Below are 18,551 nucleotides of genomic sequence, written 5' to 3'. Positions count from 1 at the left end.
ATTTTCATCCTGTACCTTACTGTGCAAGCAGAAGCCAAGGACACCAACAAATCAATGCACTTCTGCAATTAAACACTTGTGTTCTTACACTAAAATAATGCTCTGTTTTGACACATCCTTGGTTTATTAAGAAAAGCTGAGAATACAGGAAGCTGTGCTACATTTTTGTCATTTTTTAAAATTTAACTGAAGCTGCACAAAGAGGTCTTGCTCAAGCATCTGGGCTCTACTGGGCATAAAAACAAGAACTCTCTCACAAAAAGGTATTGCACAATACTGCAAAGATCTGGGAACATTTTGCATTTAATGCTGCTCTTCAGAAAAGTGCAGTGACTCCATCTCATAACCATTGCTGCCCTAAGATCCCACAGTTTCTAGGCCATCAGATCTACACCCTCTCATGACTTGTAACAGTTTCAGAAAGGACAAACATACACTTGTGCATACACAAACACAATAAAAATTTCGTACCAGTGGAGTGCAAAAAGCTTTCATTGAGTACTTTTGTTTTTGAACATACTACGTTGAGGGGACAGTACATTGGAGCTTTTCCCTGCACAGCCTGCTTCCATCTATGCAGCCCAAACCACAACACACTTGTCAACATTACGTTAAAATTGGTAACCACTGGTTACCAAAACCACTGGTTTTGATTAAGATTTCCTACACATATTCAGTAGTGTTTTGACACTGTTCAAAACTCTTGGTGTGGGCTCTTGTTGAGTTTTCTTATTATGCATATTATGGTGGGAGCTCCAGTGCCTCAAACCAAGCTGAAATTTCTGATAGCACTCTACCAAATTGAGGGAAAAAACAAAAGACTGACAACATTTTTAAATTTTTCCTAATTTTATGTGAGGGTGAATTCCTTCCACATCACTCCTCCACTCCTATATCTTAGGTCTTCCACCTTGAGACAGGCTCCCAAGTTTCATATAGTCTTATAGCTTTGCAAAAGATGCTCTTTGCAGATCACTATGTTTTTAATACGAGCCCTGGCAAAATCCTGGTCATCTCAAACCCCAAGTAAGTAACAGATGATAAATTGAAGAGGCGAGTTACAAATACACACATTAGAACAGCAGATGCTCTCCTTAGCACTCTTTCCTAGTACTGTCAAACCTTTACTATCCCATTTTTTCTGAACAATGTTTTGCCTACAAGCACAGTGTCAAACCAGACAGTACATCTTCAACTACCCAACCAAGCCTGCTAACAAAGTTCCTAATGGAGAAAGCTTTTTTTTTTTCATTTTTAACATGAAAAGCAGTGTTATGCTTTATAGGAATACATTACTTCACCTCTTTCTAAGTAGGAACTTTCCAATACAGACAAGTCTGCCCTAAAAGCATCTTCTATTTTGGAATGTAAAGCTAGAACCATCTTTTCTTCCCATCATTCAAGTCTCACGATAAATAGAATTCTGCAGCAATTTGTTTTGTTCAGTTCCAAGAATGGAAGAAAATCCTCAACAGCTTCAGGTTCCACAATCAACTACCCAAAATTCTTCTTCCTCCTCTTAAAACACACCTTGTATAGCTTTTAAACAGCAAATCAAAGCTTTTAACTTAAGCCAAATTACAGAACTCCTTCTGAACAGAATTGGCTTTTTGCTTCTTCTAGAACAAAACACCCACAAGAAAACCTCTGGAAATCCTACATTTACAGGCAACTACATCTCTTTCATCCTGCACTCTTGCCCCTCAACGTTTGACTTTCCATTGTTTTAGGAACGGTCTTTTCACAAACAAATCTCTCTGGTGACTGATTGGCTTACAGTCTACATTCAGGCTTTTCCACAGCTTTTATTTTGTTATAGTTCATGTCTTTAAATCCACTTCCAAGAACCCTTTCTTAATCATTCCCCAGCAATGGACCTTCAGGCCCCAAACTAGAATCTGACTGTATCTCAACTATGAAACATCTTTTATTTTGCCAAAACAGTAACATTTCACAATAGTAAATTATCAGGATAGTTAGAATTTCCTGAGTATTCTGACCAAGAATTCTTGGATTGCCTCCAAAGCATGATTACAGTAGATTGGATTTTGAACCCATATCTGTGGTTTTTACAATTGAGTACAGCACACCTGAGTTGAAGTAGCAATATTTATCTGCTACTAAGCCCACACATACATTCATTCTTTAATTCTCTTCATAGAACCTTCAGCTGTAATGGTTCAAGAGGTGCATTATTGAGAACACTGCATTTCCAGAACCATGGAACAGGAAATATGTATGCAAGAGACACGTGTCCTGTTTCTCTCTCTCTCTAGTGGTACTGTAAAAAACTAATACATCTTCATCAGCCAAAAATGAAACGCTGTTGTGACAGTCCATTTTGTTAGTTCCCATATCATCAACATATTATAACCTTCAGTAAGCAAAATGACCAAAATTTTGTATACAAACTGTTAACTGTATAAAAACAGCTGAGTACATTTTAAAGAAGCATCTCGTATTAAAACGAGCAAATTGAAAACACAAAACACTTGTCCTTCTATGGTAAGATCACAATAGCTCACTTGAAGTAGTTTATTCTTAATGTTTAAGGCTTTTTACCTCCTCATCAGATGTTAAGTGTTGAACTGAAGTTTCATTTGGGCTTTGGGATAACTTTATTTCTGGTTGTACATCTGGATGGACAGAGGAATCCCAGAAGTTGCACTCAGATGCCTGTTTTGTCCAGTCAAGTGCATCCCAAACTATTAACTCGCCCACATGAGAACCTGTCACAAAAGTCACATCTAAAAGGAGAAAAAAAACTACATGATATTAAAAAAAAAATCCATTTCACACAAAGTCATAACCTTAGAAAGTTAAGAGAGCCCATTTTCAAATGAAGCTATGTAGAATGTGCAATAGGTAACCAACTGGACAAAACTCTCTTTGAGTATGTTTTCATTTGATTACCCAACATAGCTCAGATTAGCAACAGGACACAAGCTCCCTTGTACAAAATTAGAACTAGGAAGGAGAACATTCACTGTCCACAGTACAAGGTGCAGTACAGCAAAGTTAAAGAACACCAATAGAAGTATGTACAAATATTTTAAGTTAAATTGTTGCCTGCGTACAAAACTCTTCTATTCCTTGGACAAGTAGGTGCATCAGCAACCCTCAGACACTGTAAAGTATGTCTTTGATATAAATAGAAATACTGACCACAAATTAAATGGATGAGTTAACGGCAAGACTTGAGTCATGAATTTGTTAACCACACATTGAAAGGAAATGCACCAATAATACTTAACACAGGTAGTATGCTGCCTTTTTTTAAGCTCAGTATTGCTTCCCCTCCACGGTTAAAATGGAGAAAATAACAGCAATAGGAAATCCCAGAAACAACTATCACAGAAGCCATAAGAAGAAGTTTTCTTCTTATCAGCTTCTTGTGACTCCTGCACCACAGCCTCTTTGTGCCAATCAGGCTGAATCAAATAAGCTCAAGGACAAATATACACTAGCACACCCACAATAACTTTTTCTGGGCTCTGGGGGTGCTCCACAAAAAAAGACAGGGAGGAACAAGTCAAAGAGTTTCATACTTGTGGTAGAGTAGACAGAATTTCAGTTAATAGCTCCATATTGTGCTAACAAGCAGCTAAGATTGCATCAACTTCCAGAGTCTATAAATAACGGGCCTATAAGCAGGCCCCGTTCACATCCCCATACCTTTTAGTTACCTTGCAGTAATCTTCAGTTACCACTACTGCAAAGGACATGGTATTGTGTATTCCATTTTAAGAAGTAGGAGGAATAACAGATAAACAGCACTTTAAACTTCCACAACCAGGAGAAGACCCAGAGTTTCTGTTCTCACCAAAGACACTGCCTCTTTTGTGCCTTTTCTATGTTGTTATCTGCCTGATTTTGTGTCACTGTTTCTCTACTGCAAAGCCATTATATTTTCACATTTCACTATCTTTGCAGCTACAGAGGAAGGTATTTCCACTAGTCACAAGGTATCACTCCAGCTAAAGACCTGGTCCGAAGAAAAACTTCATAGATGAAATAGCCCTTTGGTAATTAACAAAACTAGAAACATCATAAAACGGCTCTTACCATTGACACTGACTAATGACAAAATGTTATCCTGGTGGTCAACAAGGCGTTTTACTTCAACGATATTCCAACCTTCTGACCCATCATTAGAAGCAGTCAACCTAAAAATTACTTCAAAGATAGAGAAACAAATGGCCTAACTATGCTGTATCATTCAGAATAAAATGTAGCTATGCTTAAACAAAACACATACTTCTCAAAGGCACAAGCTGAAACAATATTGAGATGGTACAAAATGTGCAAAGTCACTTATGCCCATAACACCAAAAAAAAACCCCAAAGAGAATGAATGACTTCAGTATTATTATTAAAGGCCTCTTACTACAGCAACTATAGGATAAAACATTTCAGTCTACTAACTCTGAAATTCAGAGACTCTGTCAACATCTGCAGAAAGCAGAAGTGAAAACTATTATATGTCTTTATGGATAAGCAAATTAAAAGCAAAGCCTCTTTCCCAAGGGCTCATCTGACTGAAAACCATTACTAAAAAAGGATACAATACTCTCCAGTAAGGCAATCAAGACTGTCAGAAATCAACACTTCCTTTTAACCAGTCTTGGAACTTCTCTACAAGAGAGCTGTGGGAAGTCCAGATGGAAGTTTACATTGTATACTAGTGTCTGAATACAAGAAGAGTATTCTTAATTTGCTCCTGACTCTTTAATCACAACATCAAATTGATGTATTTCAGCTAGGTATTTAATACTAAGCCTGCTGTTTTGCTGATTATGTTTTTCTTCTCGATCTTTTCCATATTTTGAAGTTTCAGTTATTTTTATAAAATACTCTTATTTAAAAGGCTCTTCACCAACAGCTAGGCAATGATTTATAATTTGCATACACAGAAAATCCAGCCTCCAAGCAAGTAACAGAAACCATCACATTGTCTCATTACAGCTTCAGCTAGTATAATGAGATATCTCATACTCATGAACTTGGGATAAGGAGGCTCTCAAGAAGCCTAGTATCTGACAGCTCAGATAATGAGTTCCAGATCTCCTCAAGACAGACAAATTTAGATCAGCACAATTGGATCTAGACAGGTGGCAATAAGAGCAAAAACAGTAACAAAGAATATATAAAAGTTTTGTCACGTGCATCACAACATTTCTGAATTATATTAGTATTGTCTGCCTCTTTGTCAAATAAGAAAAATAGGAAGAAGGTTGTTAATTACGCAGTAATATCGTTTACTTTTCCTATACAATTTCAGCAGCATGATCTTTACATGTATCTCTGATACACAGCTTTCACAGAGGAACATTTAACAGAAATGCAATATACTCACTTAGCTCTTTACCAACAGCTGCAGCAACACAATTTTTAGGCAGTTCAACCAGAGCACTGATACCTTTTAAAAATACAGGAGATAAAGAAGAAAGGATATTCAATGACCACAAGAAAACAGAGCAAACTGATAATTCCTTATTAAAAACAGAGCAAATTGTTAACTCCTTACTAACAAAAGTCCCTAACAATCTTGCTTTCTCTTGTAAGTTATTGCCAAAATAAAATTATATTGCCTGAAGTGAAAGTTAAACAGCACTGGAAGTGAACAGATTAACTCAGATGGAGGTAGAGTCAGGAGGTTTTTTTCTGAATCCATCAGAATTCTGAACGTCAAACTTGAGAGGTGAAATTGAGAATCAATAATCTTTTTTTATTCTAAATACAGTTAAGATGTTCATGTCCTAACACTGGACAATACTAAGGACACTGTGGTAATTACTGATACTCTAAACATATGTAATACTGAAGTTATTAGATACTGATACTATCACAGTATGCTTGACACTAAAATATTGCACAGAGCCAGCTGAAGAAGAAAAGGGCACAAGACAAAATGTCCAGCTTGCTCCTACTCTGTCTTCATCCTTGCACAGAATTCCCTCAATCCATGTTGCCACACCATTAAAGGAAAATTCCTCAAGGAATACTCCTCCCTCTTTATATATTGGGCATGGACTATTCCTTTGGCTAGTTGTGGTCAGCTGTCCTGGCCATGCTGCCTCACAACTTCTTCCGCCTCCCCAGCCCAGTCACTGGCAGGGCAGGGTGAGAAGCAGAAAAGGCATTGACATGGTGCAATTACTGCTCAGCATTAACCAAAACATCCCTGTGTTATCAACTTTCTTTTGAGCACAAATACAAAACACAGCCCTGTTATCAGCTAGTAGGAAGAAAATTAAACATTATCACAGCCAAAACCAGGGTAGTGTGATATTTCATTGTGAATCAAAAGAAGTATTGACATCCTCAAAGATTCAGAAAACTTTTGACTACCACTACTCCATTGTATGACAAAAATAAGGAGAATATTGGTTCCAACTTTAAATTTGATTCACAGCTTTGCAGGCATCTTTATAAAGCATGCCAATAATACGCAACAATTTCTTTGCATGGACAGATAACATATAAGCTTACTAATAGAAAAGCATGATTTCACACTGAGATCTGACTACATTTACTGTATTTGACTCAAAACCTGCCCTTTCTACATCAAAACTACTGATTTTTAATAATAAAACCAAATCTTTACTGCTTTACTACTACAAAGCTTTGCTTTGGAATCATAAAACTCCCACTCATTCACAGAGAAAGCCAGTCAAAGGATTTGGTCCATATTACAACAAACATGTATCAGCACCACAGGTCTGGCCCTGCAATTCCAAACTAACATACAGTAACTGAGAGCGAGATCTGACATATTCTAAAATTCACACATCACAGGAGATTAAAAGCAGTCTTAATTCTGAAGTGATTAAGTCTGACATTTTAAAAAAATAGAGAGTGGCTCTAATACGTAAAGTTATCATTAGAATTAAAAGAGAATTTGCCAAGTTGGTTTTGCATCATTATACAGATCCATTTTACTTGCACTTTAACAGCTATAATGAGTCATTTACATTTTTACCTGCATCAGTAAGATGACTGGTCTTACACAAGAGATCTAATTTTCGGTTCCAAACACATACATCATTCCCTCCAGACAACCATACATCCAGTCTTTGAAGAACTGTCAAACACTGTAGAACAAAAATCAGATATATGTCCCCTGCAAAAGTTCTACAGGGAATTTCTCAGTGAAATGATCACGAGTTTTAGCTAGATAAAGCTATAAGTACTATGTAATACAGTATATTAAAGTGTCACTTTCCTAAGAAATACAGATTTAATTACATACTAGATGTCATTTTTCCATCAACAATGCAAAAACTGATTTTTCAATGACTTCTCTACTATTAACATTCAAAATCTAGTCTGACTGTAGGTTGCCTTTTCCAACACAATAACAAAGCCAAGTCATAAAATTATCTTTGTTCTACATTCTTTCAAAAAGAAAGCTGAGGTATTAAGAACTCCAAAAATGAATTAAGAATTGTGCCCACTTCTCAGTCACTCATTGTGTACCAGTTCCTAAATCAAACACTGCTGTTCATTTTAACACATCTATCTACGTGATCCATGAGTCATACATAAGAGATTCTTGTACACAACAAAATAACAGACATACATACTGTTCCCTCAGCTTACCTTTACAGTAGAATGGAAACATGACACTTTCTGAACTTGTGTGCCACTAGTGCAGTCCCAAACCTGGCTTTAATCATTAAGGAAGCTGAAAGGATTTTATGTATGGTAAATATAACTGCTGTGACTGTAACTAAATGACAGATTTGAAAACAGGCATGCAGAGACTCAGTCTTCTAAACCCTGATTTTCTTTTCAATATTTGGCCAAAATGACATATTAATAAAGGTCTGCTATGGACTCATTTTTGTATAAAGGGTTGCATCTACTTGTAAGCAATAACTAGTCAAATCCTAGTGTAATCCAGTTATATGTACTGGATATTATCAGATAAGAAATTTAAATGTGTAGCCTGTCTCACTGCTACTTTTAAAACTAAAAAACAACAAAAAGTCTAAAGAAACCTGAATCTTCTCCAGATCTAAGGATACAATAACTGTTCTATCAGCTGATGCTGTTAAAATCAAATGTTTATTCTCCTCAGAAGCATCTGATGAAGAAAATGGTGCTATAGCTGTAATTTTGTGTGTGTGACCATGAAGTTCAAAAAGTTTTTCTCCAGTCTGAAAAATAAAAACAAGGAAAACTAAGGGTAAAATTTGAAAAATGTATACTGTAGCATATGACATAGGTATTGCATGACTTTTGAGAGCAAGAACTTCTAAGAATCAAAAGTCTATGTTTATGGTAAACACAATACTGCCAGTTTCCTGACAGCTCCACTTAGTACATACATTATCTATAACTTCAAGATGGTGGTTTAGATAGCTGCATTTAATTCAGCTTTCTTCAGTTAGATGGCAAAACCTTACAAACAAGCATGCAGAAGCACACTGACCCTTTAAACACACAATTAAAGTACAGGGCAGTTACAATTATAAACTCCTTCACACTTGTGGGCTTAGTTTTTAAATTTGAACTACAAAATATTTACTTCAACAAAACCATAATAAAGATTCTAGATAAGTAGAAAATGGAACTCAGTTCCTAAGCTGGATAGCTAAATGAGTTTTTCATCCACAAACTGTTCAGGACACTGAGTATGTAGACTCATATACATGGTTTAGAATATCTACAAATAAAGTCCTGTTCCAAAATACAGAATTATAAAAGGTTGTCAACAACAGGAAAACACTAACATAAATCACCCAAAGAAGAGGAAAACTTTCAAGTTCCACCTTCCATATTTTAAAATTATACCATCATAAATGCCACAAATTTTCAAGTTTCTAAATAATATTAGTCTTATATTTCTTTCTTCTTTAATTTGAATGTTTAATGCTCATTGTTTGGACAGCACAGTATACCTACCTTTTAGATTTCCTATTGAACAATCTAATTTGTACACCAGCCCTCCTTAACAGAGTTCTAATCCCTTCCCTGTAATTTTGTCAATAATATGGAGACACAGAGCAGAAGCACAGATCAGCAAGTATCAGAGAGCATGATTTCCATGATACATCTAACATCTTAGTATGGTTTTCAAAAGTTGTAAGAGAACTTTTACTACCACAGGTAATTAAGGGTTTGTTTCTGCACTTCATGAAACGTTTAACTTTTGCTGATATTGTGTCTTCCTGATACAGTTTTGTGATGACTCTCTATTTAGCCCAATCAGTTATACTACAAATAAGATACCACTAACAGAACCATAGAAATGTACTTAAAAATTAAGTGTATATATATAAAACTTGGTAGGATTAGGACTACGAAACATATTTGTTGAGTCACTAATCAACAAGTTAGTGTTTACAGCAAATGTCAAACACATTTTAGATAAACTAAAGCCAAAAATTTATATACACTTCAACTTTTCCCTATCAGCATTTCATCTCAAATCTCCCTTAAAAAAATCACTGTCTTCCCAAAGCACTCTAGCTTTTAAAACTTATTGTTCTCTTGGGTTCACACTTTTACTTTCCTGACTCTCCTTTGTAAAGTAAGATTTGACAGACTCTCTCCACTTTTAGATTTTCAAGCTCTGAAGAAATTCTTTATTCTACTTTTGGCTAACAGACATTTCTAACTTCTCTTCCCAACTTCTACCCTCCAGAGCACATAAGCTATCCTGCAAAAAAAGAGCTAACCTGAACATTCCACAGAAATATGACTCCATCATCTCCTGCAGATGCAAATCTGAAATAAAAAAAAAAACAAACCAAAACAGCTATGAAAATATGACTATATATAATAATATAATGGAAAAGCAATCAATAGTTATGTGAGAAAAATACTTATAAGATATATCAGACTCTGACTTCAAACAATAAACATGTATTTATAAATCCCAAATACAGTTTATAAACTGAAGTCAGTATGTTTAGATAGATGTTCATCAACATGCACAAGGCTTAAGAATTCCCATGCATACTACTAGAAATAGAATCCCGTATTACAGAACCAACTCTGTTTAAAGATATGAGATCTTACACGCCAAGTAACAGTGAGCTCTGGAACCAAATTCTACTAGTCAGAGACACCCGACTGCAAGCTACCTTACAAGTTGCAAACAACTCATCTGAATTCAGCCCCAGACTTCAAGAGCCCAGCATGCATCTAGATACTTTAAACAGTAGCCAAAAAGAACTCCCAAAGGTAATACGTTTAAGGCACTAAATCTGATGTCTGATAAAGATCCATCTGGAAAGATATTATATGAGGAAAAAACGGGTTTGTGTTATCAAGTTAATCTCATATTAACACCTAACTCAATCTTTGACCTAAATTCAGTCCTTCCCCCTAGGCTACAGTGAATATCTAACCATCTGCCCATTTTCACCCACCACCACCACAGCTACACTGTGAAGCACACATTCCAGCTACTCCAGTGAAGGAGTTCTACTGTGGGCTGAGAAAACCTAAAATAGAAGCAAGACCTTCCAAAGAAAATGAAATTCAGTTCTTACTTGCAAATATACCTATCTTCTAAATGTTTCCTTTTGTTTTTAAGCCTTCACCAAGGGTCAAGGAGTTCATGTTTACAGAGAACTAAGATTTGTACTATGTGCAAGAATATCATGAAAAAGAGAAGTTACATGACTTCCGATTTTTTTTGTTACCAGATGTGAATGGTTTCATTAACTATATAAATAAATACATACTTTATTTTAAAAGAGACTCTGCAATTACATTTGTGAAACTTGTTAACAGAGTAAGTTTTCAGGCATAAAGTCATAGGGGTTTTTTCCCCCTCTTCTTTCTTCTACATATCCTCTTGGTTGATTCTATTATAGTAAATTTAAAAACTATAAGCTGTACTTTCTTCATACTTTTCATTATTTTATATCCAATCAGGCCCCTTTAAAAAAAACCCACAGTCTTTCTGCTCTTTAGTTGCCTTTTAGTTTTGTTACACCTTGCTTTGTCACATTGTCAAGAACTTAAAATAATAAAACTCTTACAACTCTCCAGTAACTCTTTAAATTTAATCTCATTTAAATTCCAATTCCTCTCTTGATTAATACTGGAGCTGTGTGCCACTTGCACAAAATTCTGAGAAGAAAATTGGTGTGCATGTAATTTGTCAAAACAGAAATTTAATAGTGATGTTGTGTATATTTTCCTCCTTGTCTTTAAGCCACAATTTTGTTTAAATATAAAAGGTATATTGCAGAGTCAGTTATCCTACAGTTATAATCCAAGGTGGAGAGATTCATGGATCGCTTGATGGGGATTATGACTGGAAAAGAATAATCTATAACCTTGTCTGCTTCCTGAAGGAGCAAGGAATGGTAAAATGAGCAACAAAAAAAGCTGTTCTTAAAATGTGTTATAAACTCTGTTTAATGTGTCAAATGCGACAGTATTACATACAATTTTAGCACAGTTCATTTTTTAGGAGATTCTTGCTGAGGCTTAGCTTTCTTTAGTGATCTTCCAATCAATACGACCGTTACTTCATGTTCAAAAAGTACAAGAAGAGAAAAAAACCAAACAGTTTTCTGTTACATTTATACAGGATTTATTTAGTATCTTCAGAAACCAATCTAAGAAAATTTTCCACTCACTGGTTTTAGCTGAACCACTGAGAAAACAAGAAAATCCTTCTGCAAAATTCTCAATAAGACAATATTATCTAAAGACCTGAAGCGTGAAATTTGGCTTACAATAGCTGACAAAAAGCACACAATGGAATAGCTGCAGAAACTAAATAAAAACATTTCAGAAGCAGAGTAACGATATCAATTTTACTGAAAAGAATCAAGTGAAAAATATTACCAGCTGTTTAACAATCCAGAAATAATCACATTCTTGATAAAGAAAACCTCTGAATTATCATCTAGTAAAGCAACTCTATTAAACCCCTAAAACTCTAAGAATATTAACCAGTTATATAACGCAATCCTTATCCCTGTGCTATTTTATAACCTATCTTTAATGCAGCCATCCAGGCTTTAGATTTACACTGATTATCATTAGTTTAGCTTCAATAATTTATCTGTTACTACACAACAAATCTCAAAATGGTAAAATATTTCTTTGCATCAGACAGTAGATTCAATCTAAGAATACTCCAACATTTCAGTGAAGACTAATTACACTTATTGAGTATGCGTTTGGGGGGGAAAAAAGTACTTTGAAGAAAAGCTATTAGAATAACTTGTCTCAGGAAAAAAAAAAAAAGAAGGACTGAAAAGAACCCCTCAAGATTTTTCTAGTTCTTTGTGAGTCTTCTGGTGGATTACTGTAATGTAGAAAAAAAAAATGTAATGGTAATGTATGCTACTTTTCAGATATATATATTTATGACATGAATGAAAATTAACATGCTAAATTTTTTGTGTGTGTGTGCACACACACAGATATCTACCTATCTTCAAAAATAGAAAATTAGATTCTGTAAGCATTTCAAGTCTGGAAGAGTCCACCTGTTCAATCAATAGACATAAGAAAGAACAGAATCTTCCTTTTTAAAACACCTACTGTACTCTGTATGGATATAAACCAAACTCTTTCTCATGTTAACTTTATGTAGTATATTGATTAATATGTTAGACATCTTTCTGTGCTCAATTCATAGAAGATCTAAATTCCTACAGCTCCTTAACAGAGAAGCACTTGTCTATTACTTAGGCTTTTAGTTCTAAAGGATTTCTATTTCATTCCCTTCATCAGGAAAGAGTCGCTAGACTTACTACTGACTAAAGGCTCCACAATCTTGTTTTTAAGGCAAATAAGTATTTATTTTCTTGCAGGATTAAGTTAAATAAGAGAACATGCAAGGTTAATCTAAAGAAAGCTAAGACAGAAGGAAGTTGTAATGTAGAACTATCATAACTCCTTCTCTTAGTCACACTTTCAGAGACAATGGTAAATATAGTGACTTCATCTCTGCTTCATAACTAGTTTTACAGGTTTTAGATAAGTCCATCCTCAGAGTTCATAACAAACCTTGACCTAGCCACAAGGAACCTAGAACAGAGCAGACAAAGACTGTCAGAGAACATAAAGTAAAAGTGCACAAGGCTAAAAATTAGAAGTTAAACAAAGGAACTGTCAGGTTTGCAGAGTAGTACAGCAAACCGAACAAGACAAAATTGGAAGAGAGATATAATGCAGAGACTAGGCACATGCACTAAGTCGTCATTTTGAATGAAGCAGTGAAAACCTTCACAGTTTAGAAGTTGAGAAAAGTGTTGCGTTAAATGAAACTCAAGTGAATTAAACATGAGTTTCAGAAGAAAATATAACAAAAGATTGGAGAGAAAGGAACAGCCACACTCAACACTGAAAATGTCATGTTCAATGGCTACAGTTCTTTTGTAGCGCCAAAAGTTAAAGTTACAGTTGTCCTCAATTCAAAACCAAAACATACGCATCCACTCAGAACAGAGCAGACACTACTCCATATTGTCCTAACAGAACGCCTGTGCATGCACGTACAAAAGGGACCTTTTGAACCCAGGTAGAGCCTGAAAACAAAGCCTCAAAATAGCTAAAGGTGTCTCTTTAAAATAAACAAATTTTTACCGAGAAACATAATTCCAATACCATGATTTTTTTCACTTAACTCACAAGAGAACCCAAAAGATGTAGTAACATACCAACAAAATGTATGTTACTTGCCTTCCCCTCTTTAAATTCCAGGTTTTTCCTGACCTCTCCCACCCAAAACTTAAAAAATGCTTAAAAAGATTATGTTTTCATAAATATTCTCTGAAGCACTGCCAAGGATGCTGTGAAACAATTTGAAAAACAATTTCATACCTGCAATCATCTACTTGCACTAGAAATCGTACTATATCTTGATGACCTTTCAACACAAGGAGCTCCGTGTAAGGATTCTGTATTTGCTCTTCACCAATAGTCTGCACAGATGATTTCTAAAATTCATTAAAAAAAAGGAAATGTATTTTGTACTCACATACTTATTTTCATCAGGTCCTTGTAACGTCTAACAATCTACATACAGACTCGTGTGTGAATGTATAGTTGGATTTGAAGCCAAATTAATTTTCTGCAATATTGTTTTGTCCTATGAAAATCATGACAAAATATCATTTCCTATTATTTCAAGTAAATAATATTTTTCTATAGCACGCATTTTAACATAGCATTTTCTGTTTAACAAAAAATGTTTTGTCCTGTTTTAATAAGCAATATACCAAGATCAAAATTCAGTTTAGTCATGAGCTGTCATATGGAGCCAGTTTCATGACTCAATTCACCATATTTTCAGGTTTTCTTTCAATTACACCTCTTCCAAGAGGTCTGGGACTCTCTCATATCTTTCACCTACCATTCAATTTTAAAATCCTATTTAAAGATGGCATATTTAAATAAGAATAAATGCTGTTCTGTTATGTAATATAAAATCATCTGTTGGGATATATTCACAAAATACCAAAGCAAATAACTTAAAAAAACATGAAGAATTATTAATCATTTTATAAAATGGCATCTGCAATTATCCCCAACTAGACTACTAATTAAAAGAAAAATCGATTGCGCAGAGTAAGTTGATCACCAGGCAAGGTCAATAAAATATTCCATAGGTCTGGCATTTCAAGGCATGATAGTTCTGCCAATCTCAATCATCACGTTGTTTCAACAGAGGACAGTTTTGTTTTGTTTCTTTAATTTAAGGTCTTTCACATTCCTGGAACAACTTGCTATTAGACACTATTTTAAAAAAAAACAACCAAACCAAACCAAAGAAAATAAACCCCAAACTAGTTCAGTAGTAACTCAGTAACACACTCCCTTCTAGATTTATTTTACATGACAATCAACATCTTACTTCTAGGACTGGCTCTTCAAGGACTTCAACAGAACCTTCAGTGTAAAACAGTAATAACTGGACATTGTACAGCATGCCACATACATGTTTGTCTTTCACATAGGATTACCTGTCATATTGTCCCCAGAAGTATCAGCATTTTCTTGCAGGGATAATAAGTTAATTTCTATTACCTCCATATTGGTACTATAACGCTACGTTTCAGAAGTTCAGAATGACAAAGTTATTACATATGGAAAGAAAGCTCTGTTTATTTTTAAAATGAAGAGGCTGTCAAAATGCTAGGTCTTGGGACTTTATCTTGGTTTTGTGCTATCTGATGCATTTCATGAAGCAACTGTTACTCATTTTATGCAATTATATGAGAACAGCAGTTCTCATTTAAAATAATGCAAGTAGAGTATGCGTGGTTATAAAGAAAAGTTGAACAAATAAGGTAACTTGGAGTTCAGTTATCAAAAGCTAATAAAAACATTCCTTTAAAAATTGAGTTCTAAAAATTCTAAACAAATCTAAGCAATACTGCATGACAGCAATAATCAGAAGATCTCTATTTTTATTTACTAATAGAAACAGCCACAAAAGTCATTCAAATTCTATACTTCCTATTCAGTACAAGACTTTATTATTTTGAATAATGTGTCTAATCCTACTTTTTAAAATAATTGTAAGAAAATCTGTGAATATTGAAAGATATAGTGATAAAGTACTATAGAGAACAACAAAGTAAGAGTTTTCCCCACAGTACTGTCACACACTGAGCTACACTCTCTTCAGATCTTCATTAATGTTTACCAAGTGCCGGGTTACATGTGTGTCTATTTTTGATACAAAGTATTAACTGAACTCTCTTGGAGCAACATCAGGTTTTTAGATAACAAAATTAGATGCTAATACTGGTAAAAAAACCCCACAACATTCACCTTGGTTTCAGAACTTCCTGTAACACCCATGACAAGTGGTATCGAAAAGCACAATTTTCAAAATCAATTCACCAAAAATACAGCAACAAGGGTACACAGACATACTTATGTATAAACCATGGCACTTGACAAATTAGCTTATATGGACCATGATGATATTGCACTTTCATTGCTCCCATCGAACCACTCTGCTTGAGATGTACATCATGGCTGTCAACTGAAGAGACTCAAGAACTTAAGTCGGAATGATTTTCAATCACATAGTTAAAAAAAAAAAAAGAAGCCAGTAAGGAGAAATTTACATTTCATTAATTTAGGACAGCTTTGCCAGAAACTTTGTCTTCTCATCTAGTGCAATGTTACTCTAATACATCTGGCCTTTTTATGACTGGATGAAGTCACAGCATATGAAACAAACACCACAGCCCAAACATCGCTTATGCACTTACTTAAGAAAAGTAAAGGGCATTAATGGAGGTTATTTTTAGATAAATCAATATTACACAATGTGGGAGGGGGGAGTGTGAAGTTTAAGGACTAACTAATAGCAATATTTGCTATTCACCTTTCCCACAGAGAAGCAAAATGATCACCATCATTCAGTAAACCAGTGGCAGCAATGGAAAAAAAAATCCTGTGGATCTAATTTAATCAAGCTACAAACAATAGAATGAAGAATTGGACCAGATATTGACTCATGCTCATGCTTTATTAAATCACATTATCACTAAACCATAGCCAGAATTTAAACTTTGGAGAGGGACACACACCAGTGATCTTTCCAGCACATCTTAGAAAATTGTTGTATGTTTCTCATCTTCCTTTTAAAAACAACTGCACCAAACCTGTTAAATATGACTTCAGCACAACCAACATTTTGACAGATGACAAAGGCCTGAGGCGTTTCCAGACATTGTCACTCCAAATTGGTACAGACTCTAATTTTCAACATAGTAACTATTGGCATCTGAAATCAACAATAATATTGTCATGACCTGCTCAAGTATGGCAGCTGAAAAACAATTACTTCCTCATATTTGTCTAGATTACAAAGCCCAGCAATAGTGTCAATAACTCTTATTAGGTCCAGGCTAAGAACTTCAGCAGCGTCTTAGGGACAAGAAAATACCTATAATCTCTCTTTTTCTCAGCAAGGCAGCTGAAAGCTTACAAGCTGTATACATCACATAGCCTCCGCCTGCCCAGGGCACGCTACGCCGAACGGATGCTCCCGGCTGGGACGGCTCCCAAGCCCTTCATCTTCCTGAGCAAGCTGGCAAGCTCAGCTAGGGAGTTCTGCTAGTTGCTTTTGTGAAGTTTTTTCTCCTCTCGCCTTTCTCCTCCAGGTAGCCAGTGGCCCTGTCTAACGGCCATAAAGCCCCGGGGGCTGCGCGCTAGTCCTCCGGAAAGCCTAGCGCAGGGCCCGGCCGAGCTACCACGAGACAGGAGACCCACCGCGACGAAAGGCCACGGCCCAGCGCCCTTCTTCCTCATGGCGCTCCCTTCCCTCAGACCTGAAGCTGCCCGGTGCCGCCCCCCTGCTCACAGCCGGGCCCGCCAGCCCATATGGAGGGGAGAACGCTGCCCCTGCCCGTGGCCCCTCACGGCCCCGCCTCCCGGCGCCATCAGCTCGACCTCCTTCCGCCGCTCCCGCCCGCCGGCTCACCTCCGCCAGGCCCTGCGGCTCCCGGCCGCCGCCGATCAGCCAGCGCAGCATCGGGAGCGGCTCCCGCGCGTCCGCCAAAGGCGACCCTGCGACCCCACCGCGACGGCACTGCTCTCTCACACCGGCCGCACCGCCGGGACAGCCGCGAAGCCGCGGCGCCCCTGCCGGGAAAGGCCGCTCAATCGAGCTCCGCGCGGAGAACCGCCCTCCAGAGGGGCGGGACGGAGAGGGCCCCGAGCAATCGATCTCCGAGCGGGTACGGCGGCGGGAGCGCGGGAGCCGGTTCTGCTGTCCAGCTGGAGAGCACTTTTGTGCCAAATAATCGACAGATTAAGTGTTTAGCAGCTTTTCACTGTCCGTCCTCCAGTTTCAAAGGAAATTTAAGCTACAACAAAACAATAATTATTACCATTTCATTGTGACCTTCTTACTTGTTTCCTGAAGTAAACTACCACCAGAACTTCCTGTATACAACAGCTCTCCCTTGTCAGTGACTGTTTTCATCCTTCGTCACTAACCTCCTTTAGGTCTGCAATGTCCTTGTCACGATGAAATTGCAAAGACTGCAAATATACCACCTTCTAAATGCATCTCCACTATAGGGCTAAACAATGGCCTCACTGCACCTGCTCTGTCCCTAATGTAATGATCTTGGCAGCCCTCTTGAATTTGATGTGCACATGGAGCAGGATCACAAAACCCAAGGAAAAGACACTTTTTCACTTTACCTCTCCTTTCCTGCCGTAACTCCTTATTTTAACCTGTTTTGCTGTATCACAATTCACATATTTGGAAGAGATGGGATAGAAAAAGTGCAATATGGTACTACACTGAACAGCATCTTTGTAGATAAATACAGAATCTTCCCCTTGAGGTGGAAGGGACAGCGGAAATAACATGACAAACTGACTGCAACCCCAACTCACAGTCTTCCTGCACATCTGTTAGAAAAGAAATTGGGAACACGTGAAGAAGGGAAGGTTAGAAGGAAGGGTTTTTATTTAAGAATTGAGGGTTTTTTTCTCATTACCTTATTGTGACTTGATGATTGGTAATAAATTTCCACAAGTCAAATCACTTTCGCCCATGAAGATAACTTTTTGTTTCTAGCTTCTCGTATGAC

The 18,551-nt window shown here is 36.6% G+C and overlaps 1 protein-coding gene across 5 annotated transcripts in view; it reads right to left on the bottom strand.

Moving 5' to 3' along the window:
* Window positions 1–17,610, bottom strand: part of WDR41 (WD repeat domain 41) — a 28,798-nt gene extending 11,188 nt beyond the window's left edge. For 2 of the 5 annotated variants that reach the window (XM_062019561.1, XM_062019562.1), the window contains exons 1-9: window positions 17,429–17,610; window positions 13,807–13,922; window positions 9,687–9,735; window positions 8,031–8,162; window positions 7,603–7,665; window positions 6,983–7,094; window positions 5,357–5,419; window positions 4,066–4,176; window positions 2,563–2,765 (exon numbers count right to left, since the gene is read on the bottom strand). In XM_062019561.1, coding sequence (XP_061875545.1) covers window positions 2,563–2,765; window positions 4,066–4,176; window positions 5,357–5,419; window positions 6,983–7,094; window positions 7,603–7,665; window positions 8,031–8,162; window positions 9,687–9,735; window positions 13,807–13,922; window positions 17,429–17,479 — 900 coding nt within the window. In that variant the 5' untranslated portion in view covers window positions 17,480–17,610. The remainder of the gene's footprint in view (window positions 1–2,562; window positions 2,766–4,065; window positions 4,177–5,356; window positions 5,420–6,982; window positions 7,095–7,602; window positions 7,666–8,030; window positions 8,163–9,686; window positions 9,736–13,806; window positions 13,923–17,428) is intronic. The other 3 variants (XM_062019564.1, XM_062019565.1, XM_062019566.1) reach the window with 2 other exon arrangements.
* Window positions 17,611–18,551: the final 941 nt, after the last annotated feature.

The sequence above is a fragment of the Colius striatus genome, chromosome Z (genome assembly GCF_028858725.1).
Source record: "Colius striatus isolate bColStr4 chromosome Z, bColStr4.1.hap1, whole genome shotgun sequence".
Taxonomy (NCBI): domain Eukaryota; kingdom Metazoa; phylum Chordata; class Aves; order Coliiformes; family Coliidae; genus Colius; species Colius striatus.
The sequence above is the reverse complement of the archived record's forward strand: the minus strand, read 5'-3'. Positions and strand labels throughout refer to the sequence as shown.